Source organism: Phytophthora ramorum, assembly GCF_020800215.1.
Source record: "Phytophthora ramorum isolate Pr-102 chromosome Unknown Phyram_PR-102_s0003, whole genome shotgun sequence".
Lineage (NCBI taxonomy): Eukaryota > Oomycota > Peronosporomycetes > Peronosporales > Peronosporaceae > Phytophthora > Phytophthora ramorum.
In genome coordinates this window covers 180,913-202,401 of record NW_027150649.1, presented here as the reverse complement: position 1 = coordinate 202,401, position 21,489 = coordinate 180,913, and the positions used below count along the sequence as shown (strand labels likewise).

Genomic DNA, 21,489 nt, shown 5'->3' with positions numbered 1-21,489 from the left:
TCGTGGAACTGGAGGGATGATTAATTTGACTAGTGGAAGCAGTTACAGCAGTACAGGCGGATCGATCTTCTTGCGCAGCGGATTCGGAACATTGACGTCAAGTGGTACCGTACAAATCGAAACTGCAGCGGGGGGAATAATGGGGCAATCTGGAGCAGTCGGTATTGGTACAGGATACTCCAGTACCGCCGACTCGGGTAAAATAGCTGTGATTACTGGAAATTCGCAAATGAAGAAGGGGGGGAACATCGAACTACAGGTCGGAAGTGGTGGTCCTGCACGTGGCGGTGACTTGCTGGCTTTAGCCGGAAACAGCTCTGATGTAGGCGGCTCTATTTCTGTAATCGGTGGGCTTGGATCCCAAACTGGTGGTCAAGTATTGGTTAAATCTGGCGGAAGTAGTATTTCCAGTTCTGGCAACGTTTTAGTTGCAACTGAGGTATCTGGTCCTGCAGGGCGTTCTGGCAGCATATTTGCTGCTACCGGAAAAAGTCTAAGCGGCAACAGCGGTGATACATACATCCAAACAGGCGATGCAACCCAAGGCACTGGTGGCTCCATTCAGCTACTCGGGGGTACCGGTGATACGGGCGATGGCGCCAATATTACTATGAAAGCTGGTATCACGTTTGATCAGCATGCAGCCGGTGGAGCTGTCTACATAACCACAGGCGCAAGTTTGTACGGATCCAGTGGAAATGCTATTTTGGCAACACCAGACGCTGGTACTTTGGGCAGATCTGGCTTGATCAGCCTGGCGACGGGCTCCGCAGCGGCAGGAACGGTGGGTGATGTGACGGTGAGCACTGGTGGCAGCACTGGCGGCAACGGCGGGTCTGTGGTGCTGAACGTGGGCACGGGCAACAGTGGTGCAGGCGGGTTCATCTCTCTGCGGTCGGGCGATACATTCGCAAGCGGCACGGTTGGCGGGTCGATCTCGCTGAGCGGCGGCAGCGGCGTGACGAGTGGCGGGTCGATCTCGCTGCAGAGCGGCGCGGGTCTGACATCGTCTAGCGGCGACATCTCGCTGACGACGCCCGACGCCGCGAGTGCGAGCGGCATGAGCGGCAGTCTGCGTCTGACGAGCGGTGCGAGCCGCGCGGGCGACAGCGGGTCCGTGGCCGTAAGCACGGGCATATCGACGGGCGGCCACGGCGGGTCGATTTCTCTGTCGGTTGGCACGGGAAACACGATGGCCGGCGGCGCTATCTCGTTGACGGCGGGCGACTCGACGGGAGCAGCGTCGTCGACATCGAGTGGCACTGGCGGGTCCGTGAGCATTGCGAGCGGTCGCGGCGTTGCGAGCTCCAGCGGCTCGATCTCACTGAGTACGGGGATGGGCGGTACGGTGGGTCGGTCAGGCGTGCTGAGCTTGAGCAGCGGGAGCGCTACTGCCGGGTCCTCCGGCAACGTGTTGCTGGGCAGCGGCGCGAGCACGGGCGGCAACGGCGGGTCCGTGGTGGTGAGCGTGGGCGACGGCTCTAGTGGCAAGGGCGGCAAGGTGTCAATCACGGCTGGTCGCAGCTTGGCGACGACGTCGGGATCGGCAGGCGGCTCGGTCGAACTGGTTGGTGGCGAAGGCGCTCTGACCGGCGGATCCGTCAGCGTGGGCAGTGGAGCGGCCATTGGTGCCAGCACGACGAGCGGCGACGTGTCGCTGTGGAGTGCTTCATCCGGTACAAGCGGTTCGCTGTCGCTGGCCAGTGGTGCATCATCTCTGTCGTCTAGCGGGTCTGTTCGTCTGACGACGGGCTTAGCGACTGGCGGCAGAGGAGGCAACATCGAGCTGTCCGTGGGGAGCGGCAACACTGGCGCGGGCGGCAGCGTCTTGGTGCGTGGTGGTCCCACGACGACAAACACTGCTGCTGGCGGCGTGGGCGGCAACGTGGAGGTGACGAGCGGCGCGAGCAGCGGCTTCACGAGCGGCAGTGTGCTGGTGCGCACTCCGGCTGGCGGCTCGGGTACGACTGGCACGGGCGGGTCTTCCGGTGTGATCAGCCTGGCGACGGGCTCCGCGACGGCGGGCTCGGTGGGTGATGTGACGGTGAGCACTGGTGGCAGCACTGGCGGCAACGGCGGGTCTGTGGTGCTGAACGTGGGCACGGGCAACAGTGGTGCAGGCGGGTTCATCTCTCTGCGGTCGGGCGATACATTCGCAAGCGGCACGGTTGGCGGGTCGATCTCGCTGAGCGGCGGCAGCGGCGTGACGAGTGGCGGGTCGATCTCGCTGCAGAGCGGCGCGGGTCTGACATCGTCTAGCGGCGACATCTCGCTGACGACGCCCGACGCCGCGAGTGCGAGCGGCATGAGCGGCAGTCTGCGTCTGACGAGCGGTGCGAGCCGCGCGGGCGACAGCGGGTCCGTGGCCGTAAGCACGGGCATATCGACGGGCGGCCACGGCGGGTCGATTTCTCTGTCGGTTGGCACGGGAAACACGATGGCCGGCGGCGCTATCTCGTTGACGGCGGGCGACTCGACGGGAGCAGCGTCGTCGACATCGAGTGGCACTGGCGGGTCCGTGAGCATTGCGAGCGGTCGCGGCGTTGCGAGCTCCAGCGGCTCGATCTCACTGAGTACGGGGACGGGCGGTACGGTGGGTCGGTCAGGCGTGCTGAGCTTGAGCAGCGGGAGCGCTACTGCCGGGTCCTCCGGCAACGTGTTGCTGGGCAGCGGCGCGAGCACGGGCGGCAACGGCGGGTCCGTGGTGGTGAGCGTGGGCGACGGCTCTAGTGGCAAGGGCGGCAAGGTGTCAATCACGGCTGGTCGCAGCTTGGCGACGACGTCGGGATCGGCAGGCGGCTCGGTCGAACTGGTTGGTGGCGAAGGCGCTCTGACCGGCGGATCCGTCAGCGTGGGCAGTGGAGCGGCCATTGGTGCCAGCACGACGAGCGGCGACGTGTCGCTGTGGAGTGCTTCATCCGGTACAAGCGGTTCGCTGTCGCTGGCCAGTGGTGCATCATCTCTGTCGTCTAGCGGGTCTGTTCGTCTGACGACGGGCTTAGCGACTGGCGGCAGAGGAGGCAACATCGAGCTGTCCGTGGGGAGCGGCAACACTGGCGCGGGCGGCAGCGTCTTGGTGCGTGGTGGTCCCACGACGACAAACACTGCTGCTGGCGGCGTGGGCGGCAACGTGGAGGTGACGAGCGGCGCGAGCAGCGGCTTCACGAGCGGCAGTGTGCTGGTGCGCACTCCGGCTGGCGGCTCGGGTACGACTGGCACGGGCGGGTCTTCCGGTGTGATCAGCCTGGCGACGGGCTCCGCGACGGCGGGCTCGGTGGGTGATGTGACGGTGAGCACTGGTGGCAGCACTGGCGGCAACGGCGGGTCTGTGGTGCTGAACGTGGGCACGGGCAACAGTGGTGCAGGCGGGTTCATCTCTCTGCGGTCGGGCGATACATTCGCAAGCGGCACGGTTGGCGGGTCGATCTCGCTGAGCGGCGGCAGCGGCGTGACGAGTGGCGGGTCGATCTCGCTGCAGAGCGGCGCGGGTCTGACATCGTCTAGCGGCGACATCTCGCTGACGACGCCCGACGCCGCGAGTGCGAGCGGCATGAGCGGCAGTCTGCGTCTGACGAGCGGTGCGAGCCGCGTGGGCGACAGCGGGTCCGTGGCCGTAAGCACGGGCATATCGACGGGCGGCCACGGCGGGTCGATTTCTCTGTCGGTTGGCACGGGAAACACGATGGCCGGCGGCGCTATCTCGTTGACGGCGGGCGACTCGACGGGAGCAGCGTCGACATCGAGTGGCACTGGCGGGTCCGTGAGCATTGCGAGCGGTCGCGGCGTTGCGAGCTCCAGCGGCTCGATCTCACTGAGTACGGGGACGGGCGGTACGGTGGGTCGGTCAGGCGTGCTGAGCTTGAGCAGCGGGAGCGCTACTGCCGGGTCCTCCGGCAACGTGTTGCTGGGCAGCGGCGCGAGCACGGGCGGCAACGGCGGGTCCGTGGTGGTGAGCGTGGGCGACGGCTCTAGTGGCAAGGGCGGCAAGGTGTCAATCACGGCTGGTCGCAGCTTGGCGACGACGTCGGGATCGGCAGGCGGCTCGGTCGAACTGGTTGGTGGCGAAGGCGCTCTGACCGGCGGATCCGTCAGCGTGGGCAGTGGAGCGGCCATTGGTGCCAGCACGACGAGCGGCGACGTGTCGCTGTGGAGTGCTTCATCCGGTACAAGCGGTTCGCTGTCGCTGGCCAGTGGTGCATCATCTCTGTCGTCTAGCGGGTCTGTTCGTCTGACGACGGGCTTAGCGACTGGCGGCAGAGGAGGCAACATCGAGCTGTCCGTGGGGAGCGGCAACACTGGCGCGGGCGGCAGCGTCTTGGTGCGTGGTGGTCCCACGACGACAAACACTGCTGCTGGCGGCGTGGGCGGCAACGTGGAGGTGACGAGCGGCGCGAGCAGCGGCTTCACGAGCGGCAGTGTGCTGGTGCGCACTCCGGCTGGCGGCTCGGGTACGACTGGCACGGGCGGGTCTTCCGGTGTGATCAGCCTGGTGACGGGCTCCGCGACGGCGGGCTCGGTGGGTGATGTGACGGTGAGCACTGGTGGCAGCACTGGCGGCAACGGCGGGTCTGTGGTGCTGAACGTGGGCACGGGCAACAGTGGTGCAGGCGGGTTCATCTCTCTGCGGTCGGGCGATACATTCGCAAGCGGCACGGTTGGCGGGTCGATCTCGCTGAGCGGCGGCAGCGGCGTGACGAGTGGCGGGTCGATCTCGCTGCAGAGCGGCGCGGGTCTGACATCGTCTAGCGGCGACATCTCGCTGACGACGCCCGACGCCGCGAGTGCGAGCGGCATGAGCGGCAGTCTGCGTCTGACGAGCGGTGCGAGCCGCGCGGGCGACAGCGGGTCCGTGGCCGTAAGCACGGGCATATCGACGGGCGGCCACGGCGGGTCGATTTCTCTGTCGGTTGGCACGGGAAACACGATGGCCGGCGGCGCTATCTCGTTGACGGCGGGCGACTCGACGGGAGCAGCGTCGTCGACATCGAGTGGCACTGGCGGGTCCGTGAGCATTGCGAGCGGTCGCGGCGTTGCGAGCTCCAGCGGCTCGATCTCACTGAGTACGGGGATGGGCGGTACGGTGGGTCGGTCAGGCGTGCTGAGCTTGAGCAGCGGGAGCGCTACTGCCGGGTCCTCCGGCAACGTGTTGCTGGGCAGCGGCGCGAGCACGGGCGGCAACGGCGGGTCCGTGGTGGTGAGCGTGGGCGACGGCTCTAGTGGCAAGGGCGGCAAGGTGTCAATCACGGCTGGTCGCAGCTTGGCGACGACGTCGGGATCGGCAGGCGGCTCGGTCGAACTGGTTGGTGGCGAAGGCGCTCTGACCGGCGGATCCGTCAGCGTGGGCAGTGGAGCGGCCATTGGTGCCAGCACGACGAGCGGCGACGTGTCGCTGTGGAGTGCTTCATCCGGTACAAGCGGTTCGCTGTCGCTGGCCAGTGGTGCATCATCTCTGTCGTCTAGCGGGTCTGTTCGTCTGACGACGGGCTTAGCGACTGGCGGCAGAGGAGGCAACATCGAGCTGTCCGTGGGGAGCGGCAACACTGGCGCGGGCGGCAGCGTCTTGGTGCGTGGTGGTCCCACGACGACAAACACTGCTGCTGGCGGCGTGGGCGGCAACGTGGAGGTGACGAGCGGCGCGAGCAGCGGCTTCACGAGCGGCAGTGTGCTGGTGCGCACTCCGGCTGGCGGCTCGGGTACGACTGGCACGGGCGGGTCTTCCGGTGTGATCAGCCTGGCGACGGGCTCCGCGACGGCGGGCTCGGTGGGTGATGTGACGGTGAGCACTGGTGGCAGCACTGGCGGCAACGGCGGGTCTGTGGTGCTGAACGTGGGCACGGGCAACAGTGGTGCAGGCGGGTTCATCTCTCTGCGGTCGGGCGATACATTCGCAAGCGGCACGGTTGGCGGGTCGATCTCGCTGAGCGGCGGCAGCGGCGTGACGAGTGGCGGGTCGATCTCGCTGCAGAGCGGCGCGGGTCTGACATCGTCTAGCGGCGACATCTCGCTGACGACGCCCGACGCCGCGAGTGCGAGCGGCATGAGCGGCAGTCTGCGTCTGACGAGCGGTGCGAGCCGCGTGGGCGACAGCGGGTCCGTGGCCGTAAGCACGGGCATATCGACGGGCGGCCACGGCGGGTCGATTTCTCTGTCGGTTGGCACGGGAAACACGATGGCCGGCGGCGCTATCTCGTTGACGGCGGGCGACTCGACGGGAGCAGCGTCGTCGACATCGAGTGGCACTGGCGGGTCCGTGAGCATTGCGAGCGGTCGCGGCGTTGCGAGCTCCAGCGGCTCGATCTCACTGAGTACGGGGACGGGCGGTACGGTGGGTCGGTCAGGCGTGCTGAGCTTGAGCAGCGGGAGCGCTACTGCCGGGTCCTCCGGCAACGTGTTGCTGGGCAGCGGCGCGAGCACGGGCGGCAACGGCGGGTCCGTGGTGGTGAGCGTGGGCGACGGCTCTAGCGGCAAGGGCGGCAAGGTGTCAATCACGGCTGGTCGCAGCTTGGCGACGACGTCGGGATCGGCAGGCGGCTCGGTCGAACTGGTTGGTGGCGAAGGCGCTCTGACCGGCGGATCCGTCAGCGTGGGCAGTGGAGCGGCCATTGGTGCCAGCACGACGAGCGGCGACGTGTCGCTGTGGAGTGCTTCATCCGGTACAAGCGGTTCGCTGTCGCTGGCCAGTGGTGCATCATCTCTGTCGTCTAGCGGGTCTGTTCGTCTGACGACGGGCTTAGCGACTGGCGGCAGAGGAGGCAACATCGAGCTGTCCGTGGGGAGCGGCAACACTGGCGCGGGCGGCAGCGTCTTGGTGCGTGGTGGTCCCACGACGACAAACACTGCTGCTGGCGGCGTGGGCGGCAACGTGGAGGTGACGAGCGGCGCGAGCAGCGGCTTCACGAGCGGCAGTGTGCTGGTGCGCACTCCGGCTGGCGGCTCGGGTACGACTGGCACGGGCGGGTCTTCCGGTGTGATCAGCCTGGCGACGGGCTCCGCGACGGCGGGCTCGGTGGGTGATGTGACGGTGAGCACTGGTGGCAGCACTGGCGGCAACGGCGGGTCTGTGGTGCTGAACGTGGGCACGGGCAACAGTGGTGCAGGCGGGTTCATCTCTCTGCGGTCGGGCGATACATTCGCAAGCGGCACGGTTGGCGGGTCGATCTCGCTGAGCGGCGGCAGCGGCGTGACGAGTGGCGGGTCGATCTCGCTGCAGAGCGGCGCGGGTCTGACATCGTCTAGCGGCGACATCTCGCTGACGACGCCCGACGCCGCGAGTGCGAGCGGCATGAGCGGCAGTCTGCGTCTGACGAGCGGTGCGAGCCGCGCGGGCGACAGCGGGTCCGTGGCCGTAAGCACGGGCATATCGACGGGCGGCCACGGCGGGTCGATTTCTCTGTCGGTTGGCACGGGAAACACGATGGCCGGCGGCGCTATCTCGTTGACGGCGGGCGACTCGACGGGAGCAGCGTCGTCGACATCGAGTGGCACTGGCGGGTCCGTGAGCATTGCGAGCGGTCGCGGCGTTGCGAGCTCCAGCGGCTCGATCTCACTGAGTACGGGGACGGGCGGTACGGTGGGTCGGTCAGGCGTGCTGAGCTTAAGCAGCGGGAGCGCTACTGCCGGGTCCTCCGGCAACGTGTTGCTGGGCAGCGGCGCGAGCACGGGCGGCAACGGCGGGTCCGTGGTGGTGAGCGTGGGCGACGGCTCTAGCGGCAAGGGCGGCAAGGTGTCAATCACGGCTGGTCGCAGCTTGGCGACGACGTCGGGATCGGCAGGCGGCTCGGTCGAACTGGTTGGTGGCGAAGGCGCTCTGACCGGCGGATCCGTCAGCGTGGGCAGTGGAGCGGCCATTGGTGCCAGCACGACGAGCGGCGACGTGTCGCTGTGGAGTGCTTCATCCGGTACAAGCGGTTCGCTGTCGCTGGCCAGTGGTGCATCATCTCTGTCGTCTAGCGGGTCTGTTCGTCTGACGACGGGCTTAGCGACTGGCGGCAGAGGAGGCAACATCGAGCTGTCCGTGGGGAGCGGCAACACTGGCGCGGGCGGCAGCGTCTTGGTGCGTGGTGGTCCCACGACGACAAACACTGCTGCTGGCGGCGTGGGCGGCAACGTGGAGGTGACGAGCGGCGCGAGCAGCGGCTTCACGAGTGGTAGTGTGCTGGTGCGCACTCCGGCTGGCGGCTCGGGTACGACTGGCACGGGCGGGTCTTCCGGTGTGATCAGCCTGGCGACGGGCTCCGCGACGGCGGGCTCGGTGGGTGATGTGACGGTGAGCACTGGTGGCAGCACTGGCGGCAACGGCGGGTCTGTGGTGCTGAACGTGGGCACGGGCAACAGTGGTGCAGGCGGGTTCATCTCTCTGCGGTCGGGCGATACATTCGCAAGCGGCACGGTTGGCGGGTCGATCTCGCTGAGCGGCGGCAGCGGCGTGACGAGTGGCGGGTCGATCTCGCTGCAGAGCGGCGCGGGTCTGACATCGTCTAGCGGCGACATCTCGCTGACGACGCCCGACGCCGCGAGTGCGAGCGGCATGAGCGGCAGTCTGCGTCTGACGAGCGGTGCGAGCCGCGCGGGCGACAGCGGGTCCGTGGCCGTAAGCACGGGCATATCGACGGGCGGCCACGGCGGGTCGATTTCTCTGTCGGTTGGCACGGGAAACACGATGGCCGGCGGCGCTATCTCGTTGACGGCGGGCGACTCGACGGGAGCAGCGTCGTCGACATCGAGTGGCACTGGCGGGTCCGTGAGCATTGCGAGCGGTCGCGGCGTTGCGAGCTCCAGCGGCTCGATCTCACTGAGTACGGGGACGGGCGGTACGGTGGGTCGGTCAGGCGTGCTGAGCTTGAGCAGCGGGAGCGCTACTGCCGGGTCCTCCGGCAACGTGTTGCTGGGCAGCGGCGCGAGCACGGGCGGCAACGGCGGGTCCGTGGTGGTGAGCGTGGGCGACGGCTCTAGTGGCAAGGGCGGCAAGGTGTCAATCACGGCTGGTCGCAGCTTGGCGACGACGTCGGGATCGGCAGGCGGCTCGGTCGAACTGGTTGGTGGCGAAGGCGCTCTGACCGGCGGATCCGTCAGCGTGGGCAGTGGAGCGGCCATTGGTGCCAGCACGACGAGCGGCGACGTGTCGCTGTGGAGTGCTTCATCCGGTACAAGCGGTTCGCTGTCGCTGGCCAGTGGTGCATCATCTCTGTCGTCTAGCGGGTCTGTTCGTCTGACGACGGGCTTAGCGACTGGCGGCAGAGGAGGCAACATCGAGCTGTCCGTGGGGAGCGGCAACACTGGCGCGGGCGGCAGCGTCTTGGTGCGTGGTGGTCCCACGACGACAAACACTGCTGCTGGCGGCGTGGGCGGCAACGTGGAGGTGACGAGCGGCGCGAGCAGCGGCTTCACGAGCGGCAGTGTGCTGGTGCGCACTCCGGCTGGCGGCTCGGGTACGACTGGCACGGGCGGGTCTTCCGGTGTGATCAGCCTGGCGACGGGCTCCGCGACGGCGGGCTCGGTGGGTGATGTGACGGTGAGCACTGGTGGCAGCACTGGCGGCAACGGCGGGTCTGTGGTGCTGAACGTGGGCACGGGCAACAGTGGTGCAGGCGGGTTCATCTCTCTGCGGTCGGGCGATACATTCGCAAGCGGCACGGTTGGCGGGTCGATCTCGCTGAGCGGCGGCAGCGGCGTGACGAGTGGCGGGTCGATCTCGCTGCAGAGCGGCGCGGGTCTGACATCGTCTAGCGGCGACATCTCGCTGACGACGCCCGACGCCGCGAGTGCGAGCGGCATGAGCGGCAGTCTGCGTCTGACGAGCGGTGCGAGCCGCGCGGGCGACAGCGGGTCCGTGGCCGTAAGCACGGGCATATCGACGGGCGGCCACGGCGGGTCGATTTCTCTGTCGGTTGGCACGGGAAACACGATGGCCGGCGGCGCTATCTCGTTGACGGCGGGCGACTCGACGGGAGCAGCGTCGTCGACATCGAGTGGCACTGGCGGGTCCGTGAGCATTGCGAGCGGTCGCGGCGTTGCGAGCTCCAGCGGCTCGATCTCACTGAGTACGGGGACGGGCGGTACGGTGGGTCGGTCAGGCGTGCTGAGCTTGAGCAGCGGGAGCGCTACTGCCGGGTCCTCCGGCAACGTGTTGCTGGGCAGCGGCGCGAGCACGGGCGGCAACGGCGGGTCCGTGGTGGTGAGCGTGGGCGACGGCTCTAGCGGCAAGGGCGGCAAGGTGTCAATCACGGCTGGTCGCAGCTTGGCGACGACGTCGGGATCGGCAGGCGGCTCGGTCGAACTGGTTGGTGGCGAAGGCGCTCTGACCGGCGGATCCGTCAGCGTGGGCAGTGGAGCGGCCATTGGTGCCAGCACGACGAGCGGCGACGTGTCGCTGTGGAGTGCTTCATCCGGTACAAGCGGTTCGCTGTCGCTGGCCAGTGGTGCATCATCTCTGTCGTCTAGCGGGTCTGTTCGTCTGACGACGGGCTTAGCGACTGGCGGCAGAGGAGGCAACATCGAGCTGTCCGTGGGGAGCGGCAACACTGGCGCGGGCGGCAGCGTCTTGGTGCGTGGTGGTCCCACGACGACAAACACTGCTGCTGGCGGCGTGGGCGGCAACGTGGAGGTGACGAGCGGCGCGAGCAGCGGCTTCACGAGCGGCAGTGTGCTGGTGCGCACTCCGGCTGGCGGCTCGGGTACGACTGGCACGGGCGGGTCTTCCGGTGTGATCAGCCTGGCGACGGGCTCCGCGACGGCGGGCTCGGTGGGTGATGTGACGGTGAGCACTGGTGGCAGCACTGGCGGCAACGGCGGGTCTGTGGTGCTGAACGTGGGCACGGGCAACAGTGGTGCAGGCGGGTTCATCTCTCTGCGGTCGGGCGATACATTCGCAAGCGGCACGGTTGGCGGGTCGATCTCTCTGCGGTCGGGCGATACATTCGCAAGCGGCACGGTTGGCGGGTCGATCTCGCTGAGTGGCGGCAGCGGCGTGACGAGTGGCGGGTCGATCTCGCTGCAGAGCGGCGCGGGTCTGACATCGTCTAGCGGCGACATCTCGCTGACGACGCCCGACGCCGCGAGTGCGAGCGGCATGAGCGGCAGTCTGCGTCTGACGAGCGGTGCGAGCCGCGCGGGCGACAGCGGGTCCGTGGCCGTAAGCACGGGCATATCGACGGGCGGCCACGGCGGGTCGATTTCTCTGTCGGTTGGCACGGGAAACACGATGGCCGGCGGCGCTATCTCGTTGACGGCGGGCGACTCGACGGGAGCAGCGTCGTCGACATCGAGTGGCACTGGCGGGTCCGTGAGCATTGCGAGCGGTCGCGGCGTTGCGAGCTCCAGCGGCTCGATCTCACTGAGTACGGGGACGGGCGGTACGGTGGGTCGGTCAGGCGTGCTGAGCTTGAGCAGCGGGAGCGCTACTGCCGGGTCCTCCGGCAACGTGTTGCTGGGCAGCGGCGCGAGCACGGGCGGCAACGGCGGGTCCGTGGTGGTGAGCGTGGGCGACGGCTCTAGCGGCAAGGGCGGCAAGGTGTCAATCACGGCTGGTCGCAGCTTGGCGACGACGTCGGGATCGGCAGGCGGCTCGGTCGAACTGGTTGGTGGCGAAGGCGCTCTGACCGGCGGATCCGTCAGCGTGGGCAGTGGAGCGGCCATTGGTGCCAGCACGACGAGCGGCGACGTGTCGCTGTGGAGTGCTTCATCCGGTACAAGCGGTTCGCTGTCGCTGGCCAGTGGTGCATCATCTCTGTCGTCTAGCGGGTCTGTTCGTCTGACGACGGGCTTAGCGACTGGCGGCAGAGGAGGCAACATCGAGCTGTCCGTGGGGAGCGGCAACACTGGCGCGGGCGGCAGCGTCTTGGTGCGTGGTGGTCCCACGACGACAAACACTGCTGCTGGCGGCGTGGGCGGCAACGTGGAGGTGACGAGCGGCGCGAGCAGCGGCTTCACGAGCGGCAGTGTGCTGGTGCGCACTCCGGCTGGCGGCTCGGGTACGACTGGCACGGGCGGGTCTTCCGGTGTGATCAGCCTGGCGACGGGCTCCGCGACGGCGGGCTCGGTGGGTGATGTGACGGTGAGCACTGGTGGCAGCACTGGCGGCAACGGCGGGTCTGTGGTGCTGAACGTGGGCACGGGCAACAGTGGTGCAGGCGGGTTCATCTCTCTGCGGTCGGGCGATACATTCGCAAGCGGCACGGTTGGCGGGTCGATCTCGCTGAGCGGCGGCAGCGGCGTGACGAGTGGCGGGTCGATCTCGCTGCAGAGCGGCGCGGGTCTGACATCGTCTAGCGGCGACATCTCGCTGACGACGCCCGACGCCGCGAGTGCGAGCGGCATGAGCGGCAGTCTGCGTCTGACGAGCGGTGCGAGCCGCGCGGGCGACAGCGGGTCCGTGGCCGTAAGCACGGGCATATCGACGGGCGGCCACGGCGGGTCGATTTCTCTGTCGGTTGGCACGGGAAACACGATGGCCGGCGGCGCTATCTCGTTGACGGCGGGCGACTCGACGGGAGCAGCGTCGTCGACATCGAGTGGCACTGGCGGGTCCGTGAGCATTGCGAGCGGTCGCGGCGTTGCGAGCTCCAGCGGCTCGATCTCACTGAGTACCGGGACGGGCGGTACGGTGGGTCGGTCAGGCGTGCTGAGCTTGAGCAGCGGGAGCGCTACTGCCGGGTCCTCCGGCAACGTGTTGCTGGGCAGCGGCGCGAGCACGGGCGGCAACGGCGGGTCCGTGGTGGTGAGCGTGGGCGACGGCTCTAGCGGCAAGGGCGGCAAGGTGTCAATCACGGCTGGTCGCAGCTTGGCGACGACGTCGGGATCGGCAGGCGGCTCGGTCGAACTGGTTGGTGGCGAAGGCGCTCTGACCGGCGGATCCGTCAGCGTGGGCAGTGGAGCGGCCATTGGTGCCAGCACGACGAGCGGCGACGTGTCGCTGTGGAGTGCTTCATCCGGTACAAGCGGTTCGCTGTCGCTGGCCAGTGGTGCATCATCTCTGTCGTCTAGCGGGTCTGTTCGTCTGACGACGGGCTTAGCGACTGGCGGCAGAGGAGGCAACATCGAGCTGTCCGTGGGGAGCGGCAACACTGGCGCGGGCGGCAGCGTCTTGGTGCGTGGTGGTCCCACGACGACAAACACTGCTGCTGGCGGCGTGGGCGGCAACGTGGAGGTGACGAGCGGCGCGAGCAGCGGCTTCACGAGCGGCAGTGTGCTGGTGCGCACTCCGGCTGGCGGCTCGGGTACGACTGGCACGGGCGGGTCTTCCGGTGTGATCAGCCTGGCGACGGGCTCCGCGACGGCGGGCTCGGTGGGTGATGTGACGGTGAGCACTGGTGGCAGCACTGGCGGCAACGGCGGGTCTGTGGTGCTGAACGTGGGCACGGGCAACAGTGGTGCAGGCGGGTTCATCTCTCTGCGGTCGGGCGATACATTCGCAAGCGGCACGGTTGGCGGGTCGATCTCGCTGAGCGGCGGCAGCGGCGTGACGAGTGGCGGGTCGATCTCGCTGCAGAGCGGCGCGGGTCTGACATCGTCTAGCGGCGACATCTCGCTGACGACGCCCGACGCCGCGAGTGCGAGCGGCATGAGCGGCAGTCTGCGTCTGACGAGCGGTGCGAGCCGCGCGGGCGACAGCGGGTCCGTGGCCGTAAGCACGGGCATATCGACGGGCGGCCACGGCGGGTCGATTTCTCTGTCGGTTGGCACGGGAAACACGATGGCCGGCGGCGCTATCTCGTTGACGGCGGGCGACTCGACGGGAGCAGCGTCGTCGACATCGAGTGGCACTGGCGGGTCCGTGAGCATTGCGAGCGGTCGCGGCGTTGCGAGCTCCAGCGGCTCGATCTCACTGAGTACGGGGACGGGCGGTACGGTGGGTCGGTCAGGCGTGCTGAGCTTGAGCAGCGGGAGCGCTACTGCCGGGTCCTCCGGCAACGTGTTGCTGGGCAGCGGCGCGAGCACGGGCGGCAACGGCGGGTCCGTGGTGGTGAGCGTGGGCGACGGCTCTAGCGGCAAGGGCGGCAAGGTGTCAATCGCGGCTGGTCGCAGCTTGGCGACGACGTCGGGATCGGCAGGCGGCTCGGTCGAACTGGTTGGTGGCGAAGGCGCTCTGACCGGCGGATCCGTCAGCGTGGGCAGTGGAGCGGCCATTGGTGCCAGCACGACGAGCGGCGACGTGTCGCTGTGGAGTGCTTCATCCGGTACAAGCGGTTCGCTGTCGCTGGCCAGTGGTGCATCATCTCTGTCGTCTAGCGGGTCTGTTCGTCTGACGACGGGCTTAGCGACTGGCGGCAGAGGAGGCAACATCGAGCTGTCCGTGGGGAGCGGCAACACTGGCGCGGGCGGCAGCGTCTTGGTGCGTGGTGGTCCCACGACGACAAACACTGCTGCTGGCGGCGTGGGCGGCAACGTGGAGGTGACGAGCGGCGCGAGCAGCGGCTTCACGAGCGGCAGTGTGCTGGTGCGCACTCCGGCTGGCGGCTCGGGTACGACTGGCACGGGCGGGTCTTCCGGTGTGATCAGCCTGGCGACGGGCTCCGCGACGGCGGGCTCGGTGGGTGATGTGACGGTGAGCACTGGTGGCAGCACTGGCGGCAACGGCGGGTCTGTGGTGCTGAACGTGGGCACGGGCAACAGTGGTGCAGGCGGGTTCATCTCTCTGCGGTCGGGCGATACATTCGCAAGCGGCACGGTTGGCGGGTCGATCTCGCTGAGCGGCGGCAGCGGCGTGACGAGTGGCGGGTCGATCTCGCTGCAGAGCGGCGCGGGTCTGACATCGTCTAGCGGCGACATCTCGCTGACGACGCCCGACGCCGCGAGTGCGAGCGGCATGAGCGGCAGTCTGCGTCTGACGAGCGGTGCGAGCCGCGCGGGCGACAGCGGGTCCGTGGCCGTAAGCACGGGCATATCGACGGGCGGCCACGGCGGGTCGATTTCTCTGTCGGTTGGCACGGGAAACACGATGGCCGGCGGCGCTATCTCGTTGACGGCGGGCGACTCGACGGGAGCAGCGTCGTCGACATCGAGTGGCACTGGCGGGTCCGTGAGCATTGCGAGCGGTCGCGGCGTTGCGAGCTCCAGCGGCTCGATCTCACTGAGTACCGGGACGGGCGGTACGGTGGGTCGGTCAGGCGTGCTGAGCTTGAGCAGCGGGAGCGCTACTGCCGGGTCCTCCGGCAACGTGTTGCTGGGCAGCGGCGCGAGCACGGGCGGCAACGGCGGGTCCGTGGTGGTGAGCGTGGGCGACGGCTCTAGCGGCAAGGGCGGCAAGGTGTCAATCACGGCTGGTCGCAGCTTGGCGACGACGTCGGGATCGGCAGGCGGCTCGGTCGAACTGGTTGGTGGCGAAGGCGCTCTGACCGGCGGATCCGTCAGCGTGGGCAGTGGAGCGGCCATTGGTGCCAGCACGACGAGCGGCGACGTGTCGCTGTGGAGTGCTTCATCCGGTACAAGCGGTTCGCTGTCGCTGGCCAGTGGTGCATCATCTCTGTCGTCTAGCGGGTCTGTTCGTCTGACGACGGGCTTAGCGACTGGCGGCAGAGGAGGCAACATCGAGCTGTCCGTGGGGAGCGGCAACACTGGCGCGGGCGGCAGCGTCTTGGTGCGTGGTGGTCCCACGACGACAAACACTGCTGCTGGCGGCGTGGGCGGCAACGTGGAGGTGACGAGCGGCGCGAGCAGCGGCTTCACGAGCGGCAGTGTGCTGGTGCGCACTCCGGCTGGCGGCTCGGGTACGACTGGCACGGGCGGGTCTTCCGGTGTGATCAGCCTGGCGACGGGCTCCGCGACGGCGGGCTCGGTGGGTGATGTGACGGTGAGCACTGGTGGCAGCACTGGCGGCAACGGCGGGTCTGTGGTGCTGAACGTGGGCACGGGCAACAGTGGTGCAGGCGGGTTCATCTCTCTGCGGTCGGGCGATACATTCGCAAGCGGCACGGTTGGCGGGTCGATCTCGCTGAGCGGCGGCAGCGGCGTGACGAGTGGCGGGTCGATCTCGCTGCAGAGCGGCGCGGGTCTGACATCGTCTAGCGGCGACATCTCGCTGACGACGCCCGACGCCGCGAGTGCGAGCGGCATGAGCGGCAGTCTGCGTCTGACGAGCGGTGCGAGCCGCGCGGGCGACAGCGGGTCCGTGGCCGTAAGCACGGGCATATCGACGGGCGGCCACGGCGGGTCGATTTCTCTGTCGGTTGGCACGGGAAACACGATGGCCGGCGGCGCTATCTCGTTGACGGCGGGCGACTCGACGGGAGCAGCGTCGTCGACATCGAGTGGCACTGGCGGGTCCGTGAGCATTGCGAGCGGTCGCGGCGTTGCGAGCTCCAGCGGCTCGATCTCACTGAGTACGGGGACGGGCGGTACGGTGGGTCGGTCAGGCGTGCTGAGCTTGAGCAGCGGGAGCGCTACTGCCGGGTCCTCCGGCAACGTGTTGCTGGGCAGCGGCGCGAGCACGGGCGGCAACGGCGGGTCCGTGGTGGTGAGCGTGGGCGACGGCTCTAGCGGCAAGGGCGGCAAGGTGTCAATCACGGCTGGTCGCAGCTTGGCGACGACGTCGGGATCGGCAGGCGGCTCGGTCGAACTGGTTGGTGGCGAAGGCGCTCTGACCGGCGGATCCGTCAGCGTGGGCAGTGGAGCGGCCATTGGTGCCAGCACGACGAGCGGCGACGTGTCGCTGTGGAGTGCTTCATCCGGTACAAGCGGTTCGCTGTCGCTGGCCAGTGGTGCATCATCTCTGTCGTCTAGCGGGTCTGTTCGTCTGACGACGGGCTTAGCGACTGGCGGCAGAGGAGGCAACATCGAGCTGTCCGTGGGGAGCGGCAACACTGGCGCGGGCGGCAGCGTCTTGGTGCGTGGTGGTCCCACGACGACAAACACTGCTGCTGGCGGCGTGGGCGGCAACGTGGAGGTGACGAGCGGCGCGAGCAGCGGCTTCACGAGCGGCAGTGTGCTGGTGCGCACTCCGGCTGGCGGCTCGGGTACGACTGGCACGGGCGGGTCTTCCGGTGTGATCAGCCTGGCGACGGGCTCCGCGACGGCGGGCTCGGTGGGTGATGTGACGGTGAGCACTGGTGGCAGCACTGGCGGCAACGGCGGGTCTGTGGTGCTGAACGTGGGCACGGGCAACAGTGGTGCAGGCGGGTTCATCTCTCTGCGGTCGGGCGATACATTCGCAAGCGGCACGGTTGGCGGGTCGATCTCGCTGAGCGGCGGCAGCGGCGTGACGAGTGGCGGGTCGATCTCGCTGCAGAGCGGCGCGGGTCTGACATCGTCTAGCGGCGACATCTCGCTGACGACGCCCGACGCCGCGAGTGCGAGCGGCATGAGCGGCAGTCTGCGTCTGACGAGCGGTGCGAGCCGCGCGGGCGACAGCGGGTCCGTGGCCGTAAGCACGGGCATATCGACGGGCGGCCACGGCGGGTCGATTTCTCTGTCGGTTGGCACGGGAAACACGATGGCCGGCGGCGCTATCTCGTTGACGGCGGGCGACTCGACGGGAGCAGCGTCGTCGACATCGAGTGGCACTGGCGGGTCCGTGAGCATTGCGAGCGGTCGCGGCGTTGCGAGCTCCAGCGGCTCGATCTCACTGAGTACGGGGACGGGCGGTACGGTGGGTCGGTCAGGCGTGCTGAGCTTGAGCAGCGGGAGCGCTACTGCCGGGTCCTCCGGCAACGTGTTGCTGGGCAGCGGCGCGAGCACGGGCGGCAACGGCGGGTCCGTGGTGGTGAGCGTGGGCGACGGCTCTAGCGGCAAGGGCGGCAAGGTGTCAATCACGGCTGGTCGCAGCTTGGCGACGACGTCGGGATCGGCAGGCGGCTCGGTCGAACTGGTTGGTGGCGAAGGCGCTCTGACCGGCGGATCCGTCAGCGTGGGCAGTGGAGCGGCCATTGGTGCCAGCACGACGAGCGGCGACGTGTCGCTGTGGAGTGCTTCATCCGGTACAAGCGGTTCGCTGTCGCTGGCCAGTGGTGCATCATCTCTGTCGTCTAGCGGGTCTGTTCGTCTGACGACGGGCTTAGCGACTGGCGGCAGAGGAGGCAACATCGAGCTGTCCGTGGGGAGCGGCAACACTGGCGCGGGCGGCAGCGTCTTGGTGCGTGGTGGTCCCACGACGACAAACACTGCTGCTGGCGGCGTGGGCGGCAACGTGGAGGTGACGAGCGGCGCGAGCAGCGGCTTCACGAGCGGCAGTGTGCTGGTGCGCACTCCGGCTGGCGGCTCGGGTACGACTGGCACGGGCGGGTCTTCCGGTGTGATCAGCCTGGCGACGGGCTCCGCGACGGCGGGCTCGGTGGGTGATGTGACGGTGAGCACTGGTGGCAGCACTGGCGGCAACGGCGGGTCTGTGGTGCTGAACGTGGGCACGGGCAACAGTGGTGCAGGCGGGTTCATCTCTCTGCGGTCGGGCGATACATTCGCAAGCGGCACGGTTGGCGGGTCGATCTCGCTGAGCGGCGGCAGCGGCGTGACGAGTGGCGGGTCGATCTCGCTGCAGAGCGGCGCGGGTCTGACATCGTCTAGCGGCGACATCTCGCTGACGACGCCCGACGCCGCGAGTGCGAGCGGCATGAGCGGCAGTCTGCGTCTGACGAGCGGTGCGAGCCGCGCGGGCGACAGCGGGTCCGTGGCCGTAAGCACGGGCATATCGACGGGCGGCCACGGCGGGTCGATTTCTCTGTCGGTTGGCACGGGAAACACGATGGCCGGCGGCGCTATCTCGTTGACGGCGGGCGACTCGACGGGAGCAGCGTCGTCGACATCGAGTGGCACTGGCGGGTCCGTGAGCATTGCGAGCGGTCGCGGCGTTGCGAGCTCCAGCGGCTCGATCTCACTGAGTACGGGGACGGGCGGTACGGTGGGTCGGTCAGGCGTGCTGAGCTTGAGCAGCGGGAGCGCTACTGCCGGGTCCTCCGGCAACGTGTTGCTGGGCAGCGGCGCGAGCACGGGCGGCAACGGCGGATCCGTGGTGGTGAGCGTGGGCGACGGCTCTAGCGGCAAGGGCGGCAAGGTGTCAATCACGGCTGGTCGCAGCTTGGCGACGACGTCGGGATCGGCAGGCGGCTCGGTCGAACTGGTTGGTGGCGAAGGCGCTCTGACCGGCGGATCCGTCAGCGTGGGCAGTGGAGCGGCCATTGGTGCCAGCACGACGAGCGGCGACGTGTCGCTGTGGAGTGCTTCATCCGGTACAAGCGGTTCGCTGTCGCTGGCCAGTGGTGCATCATCTCTGTCGTCTAGCGGGTCTGTTCGTCTGACGACGGGCTTAGCGACTGGCGGCAGAGGAGGCAACATCGAGCTGTCCGTGGGGAGCGGCAACACTGGCGCGGGCGGCAGCGTCTTGGTGCGTGGTGGTCCCACGACGACAAACACTGCTGCTGGCGGCGTGGGCGGCAACGTGGAGGTGACGAGCGGCGCGAGCAGCGGCTTCACGAGCGGCAGTGTGCTGGTGCGCACTCCGGCTGGCGGCTCGGGTACGACTGGCACGGGCGGGTCTTCCGGTGTGATCAGCCTGGCGACGGGCTCCGCGACGGCGGGCTCGGTGGGTGATGTGACGGTGAGCACTGGTGGCAGCACTGGCGGCAACGGCGGGTCTGTGGTGCTGAACGTGGGCACGGGCAACAGTGGTGCAGGCGGGTCGATCTCTCTGCGGTCGGGCGATACATTCGCAAGCGGCACGGTTGGCGGGTCGATCTCGCTGAGTGGCGGCAGCGGCGTGACGAGTGGCGGGTCGATCTCGCTGCAGAGCGGCGCGGGTCTGACATCGTCTAGCGGCGACATCTCGCTGACGACGCCCGACGCCGCGAGTGCGAGCGGCATGAGCGGCAGTCTGCGTCTGACGAGCGGTGCGAGCCGCGCGGGCGACAGCGGGTCCGTGGCCGTAAGCACGGGCATATCGACGGGCGGCCACGGCGGGTCGATTTCTCTGTCGGTTGGCACGGGAAACACGATGGCCGGCGGCGCTATCTCGTTGACGGCGGGCGACTCGACGGGAGCAGCGTCGTCGACATCGAGTGGCACTGGCGGGTCCGTGAGCATTGCGAGCGGTCGCGGCGTTGCGAGCTCCAGCGGCTCGATCTCACTGAGTACGGGGACGGGCGGTACGGTGGGTCGGTCAGGCGTGCTGAGCTTGAGCAGCGGGAGCGCTACTGCCGGGTCCTCCGGCAACGTGTTGCTGGGCAGCGGCGCGAGCACGGGCGGCAACGGCGGGTCCGTGGTGGTGAGCGTGGGCGACGGCTCTAGCGGCAAGGGCGGCAAGGTGTCAATCACGGCTGGTCGCAGCTTGGCGACGACGTCGGGATCGGCAGGCGGCTCGGTCGAACTGGTTGGTGGCGAAGGCGCTCTGACCGGCGGATCCGTCAGCGTGGGCAGTGGAGCGGCCATTGGTGCCAGCACGACGAGCGGCGACGTGTCGCTGTGGAGTGCTTCATCCGGTACAAGCGGTTCGCTGTCGCTGGCCAGTGGTGCATCATCTCTGTCGTCTAGCGGGTCTGTTCGTCTGACGACGGGCTTAGCGACTGGCGGCAGAGGAGGCAACATCGAGCTGTCCGTGGGGAGCGGCAACACTGGCGCGGGCGGCAGCGTCTTGGTGCGTGGTGGTCCCACGACGACAAACACTGCTGCTGGCGGCGTGGGCGGCAACGTGGAGGTGACGAGCGGCGCGAGCAGCGGCTTCACGAGCGGCAGTGTGCTGGTGCGCACTCCGGCTGGCGGCTCGGGTACGACTGGCACGGGCGGGTCTTCCGGTGTGATCAGCCTGGCGACGGGCTCCGCGACGGCGGGCTCGGTGGGTGATGTGACGGTGAGCACTGGTGGCAGCACTGGCGGCAACGGCGGGTCTGTGGTGCTGAACGTGGGCACGGGCAACAGTGGTGCAGGCGGGTTCATCTCTCTGCGGTCGGGCGATACATTCGCAAGCGGCACGGTTGGCGGGTCGATCTCGCTGAGCGGCGGCAGCGGCGTGACGAGTGGCGGGTCGATCTCGCTGCAGAGCGGCGCGGGTCTGACATCGTCTAGCGGCGACATCTCGCTGACGACGCCCGACGCCGCGAGTGCGAGCGGCATGAGCGGCAGTCTGCGTCTGACGACGGTGCGAGCCGCGCGGCGACAGCGGGTCCGTGGCCGTAAGCACGGTCATATCGACGGGCGGCCACGGCGGGTCGAATTTCTCTGTCGGTTGGCACGGAAACACGATGGCCGCGGCGCTATCTCGTTGACGGCGGGCGACTCGACGGGAGCAGCGTCGTCGACATCGAGTGGCACTGGCGGGTCCGTGAGCATTGCGAGCGGTCGCGGCGTTGCGAGCTCCAGCGGCTCGATCTCACTGAGTACGGGGACGGGCGGTACGGTGGGTCGGTCAGGCGTGCTGATCTTGAGCAGCGGGAGCGCTACTGCCGGGTCCTCCGGCAACGTGTTGCTGGGCACGCGCGAGCACGGCGGCAACGGCGGGTCCGTGGTGGTGAGCGTGGGCGACGGCTCTAGCGGCAAGGGCCAAGGTGTCAATCACGGCTGGTCGCAGCTTGG

The 21,489-nt window shown here is 68.4% G+C and overlaps 1 protein-coding gene across 1 annotated transcript in view; it reads left to right on the top strand.

Moving 5' to 3' along the window:
* The window catches only part of KRP23_3224 (uncharacterized protein), a gene marked incomplete at both ends in the record, with an annotated part of 29,170 nt that extends 7,742 nt beyond the window's left edge, over window positions 1-21,428 (top strand). The window contains 3 exons of the mRNA XM_067888045.1: window positions 566-11,684; window positions 11,766-21,293; window positions 21,346-21,428. Of these exons, the coding sequence (XP_067747323.1) occupies window positions 566-11,684; window positions 11,766-21,293; window positions 21,346-21,428 (20,730 nt within the window). The remainder of the gene's footprint in view (window positions 1-565; window positions 11,685-11,765; window positions 21,294-21,345) is intronic.
* Window positions 21,429-21,489: the final 61 nt, after the last annotated feature.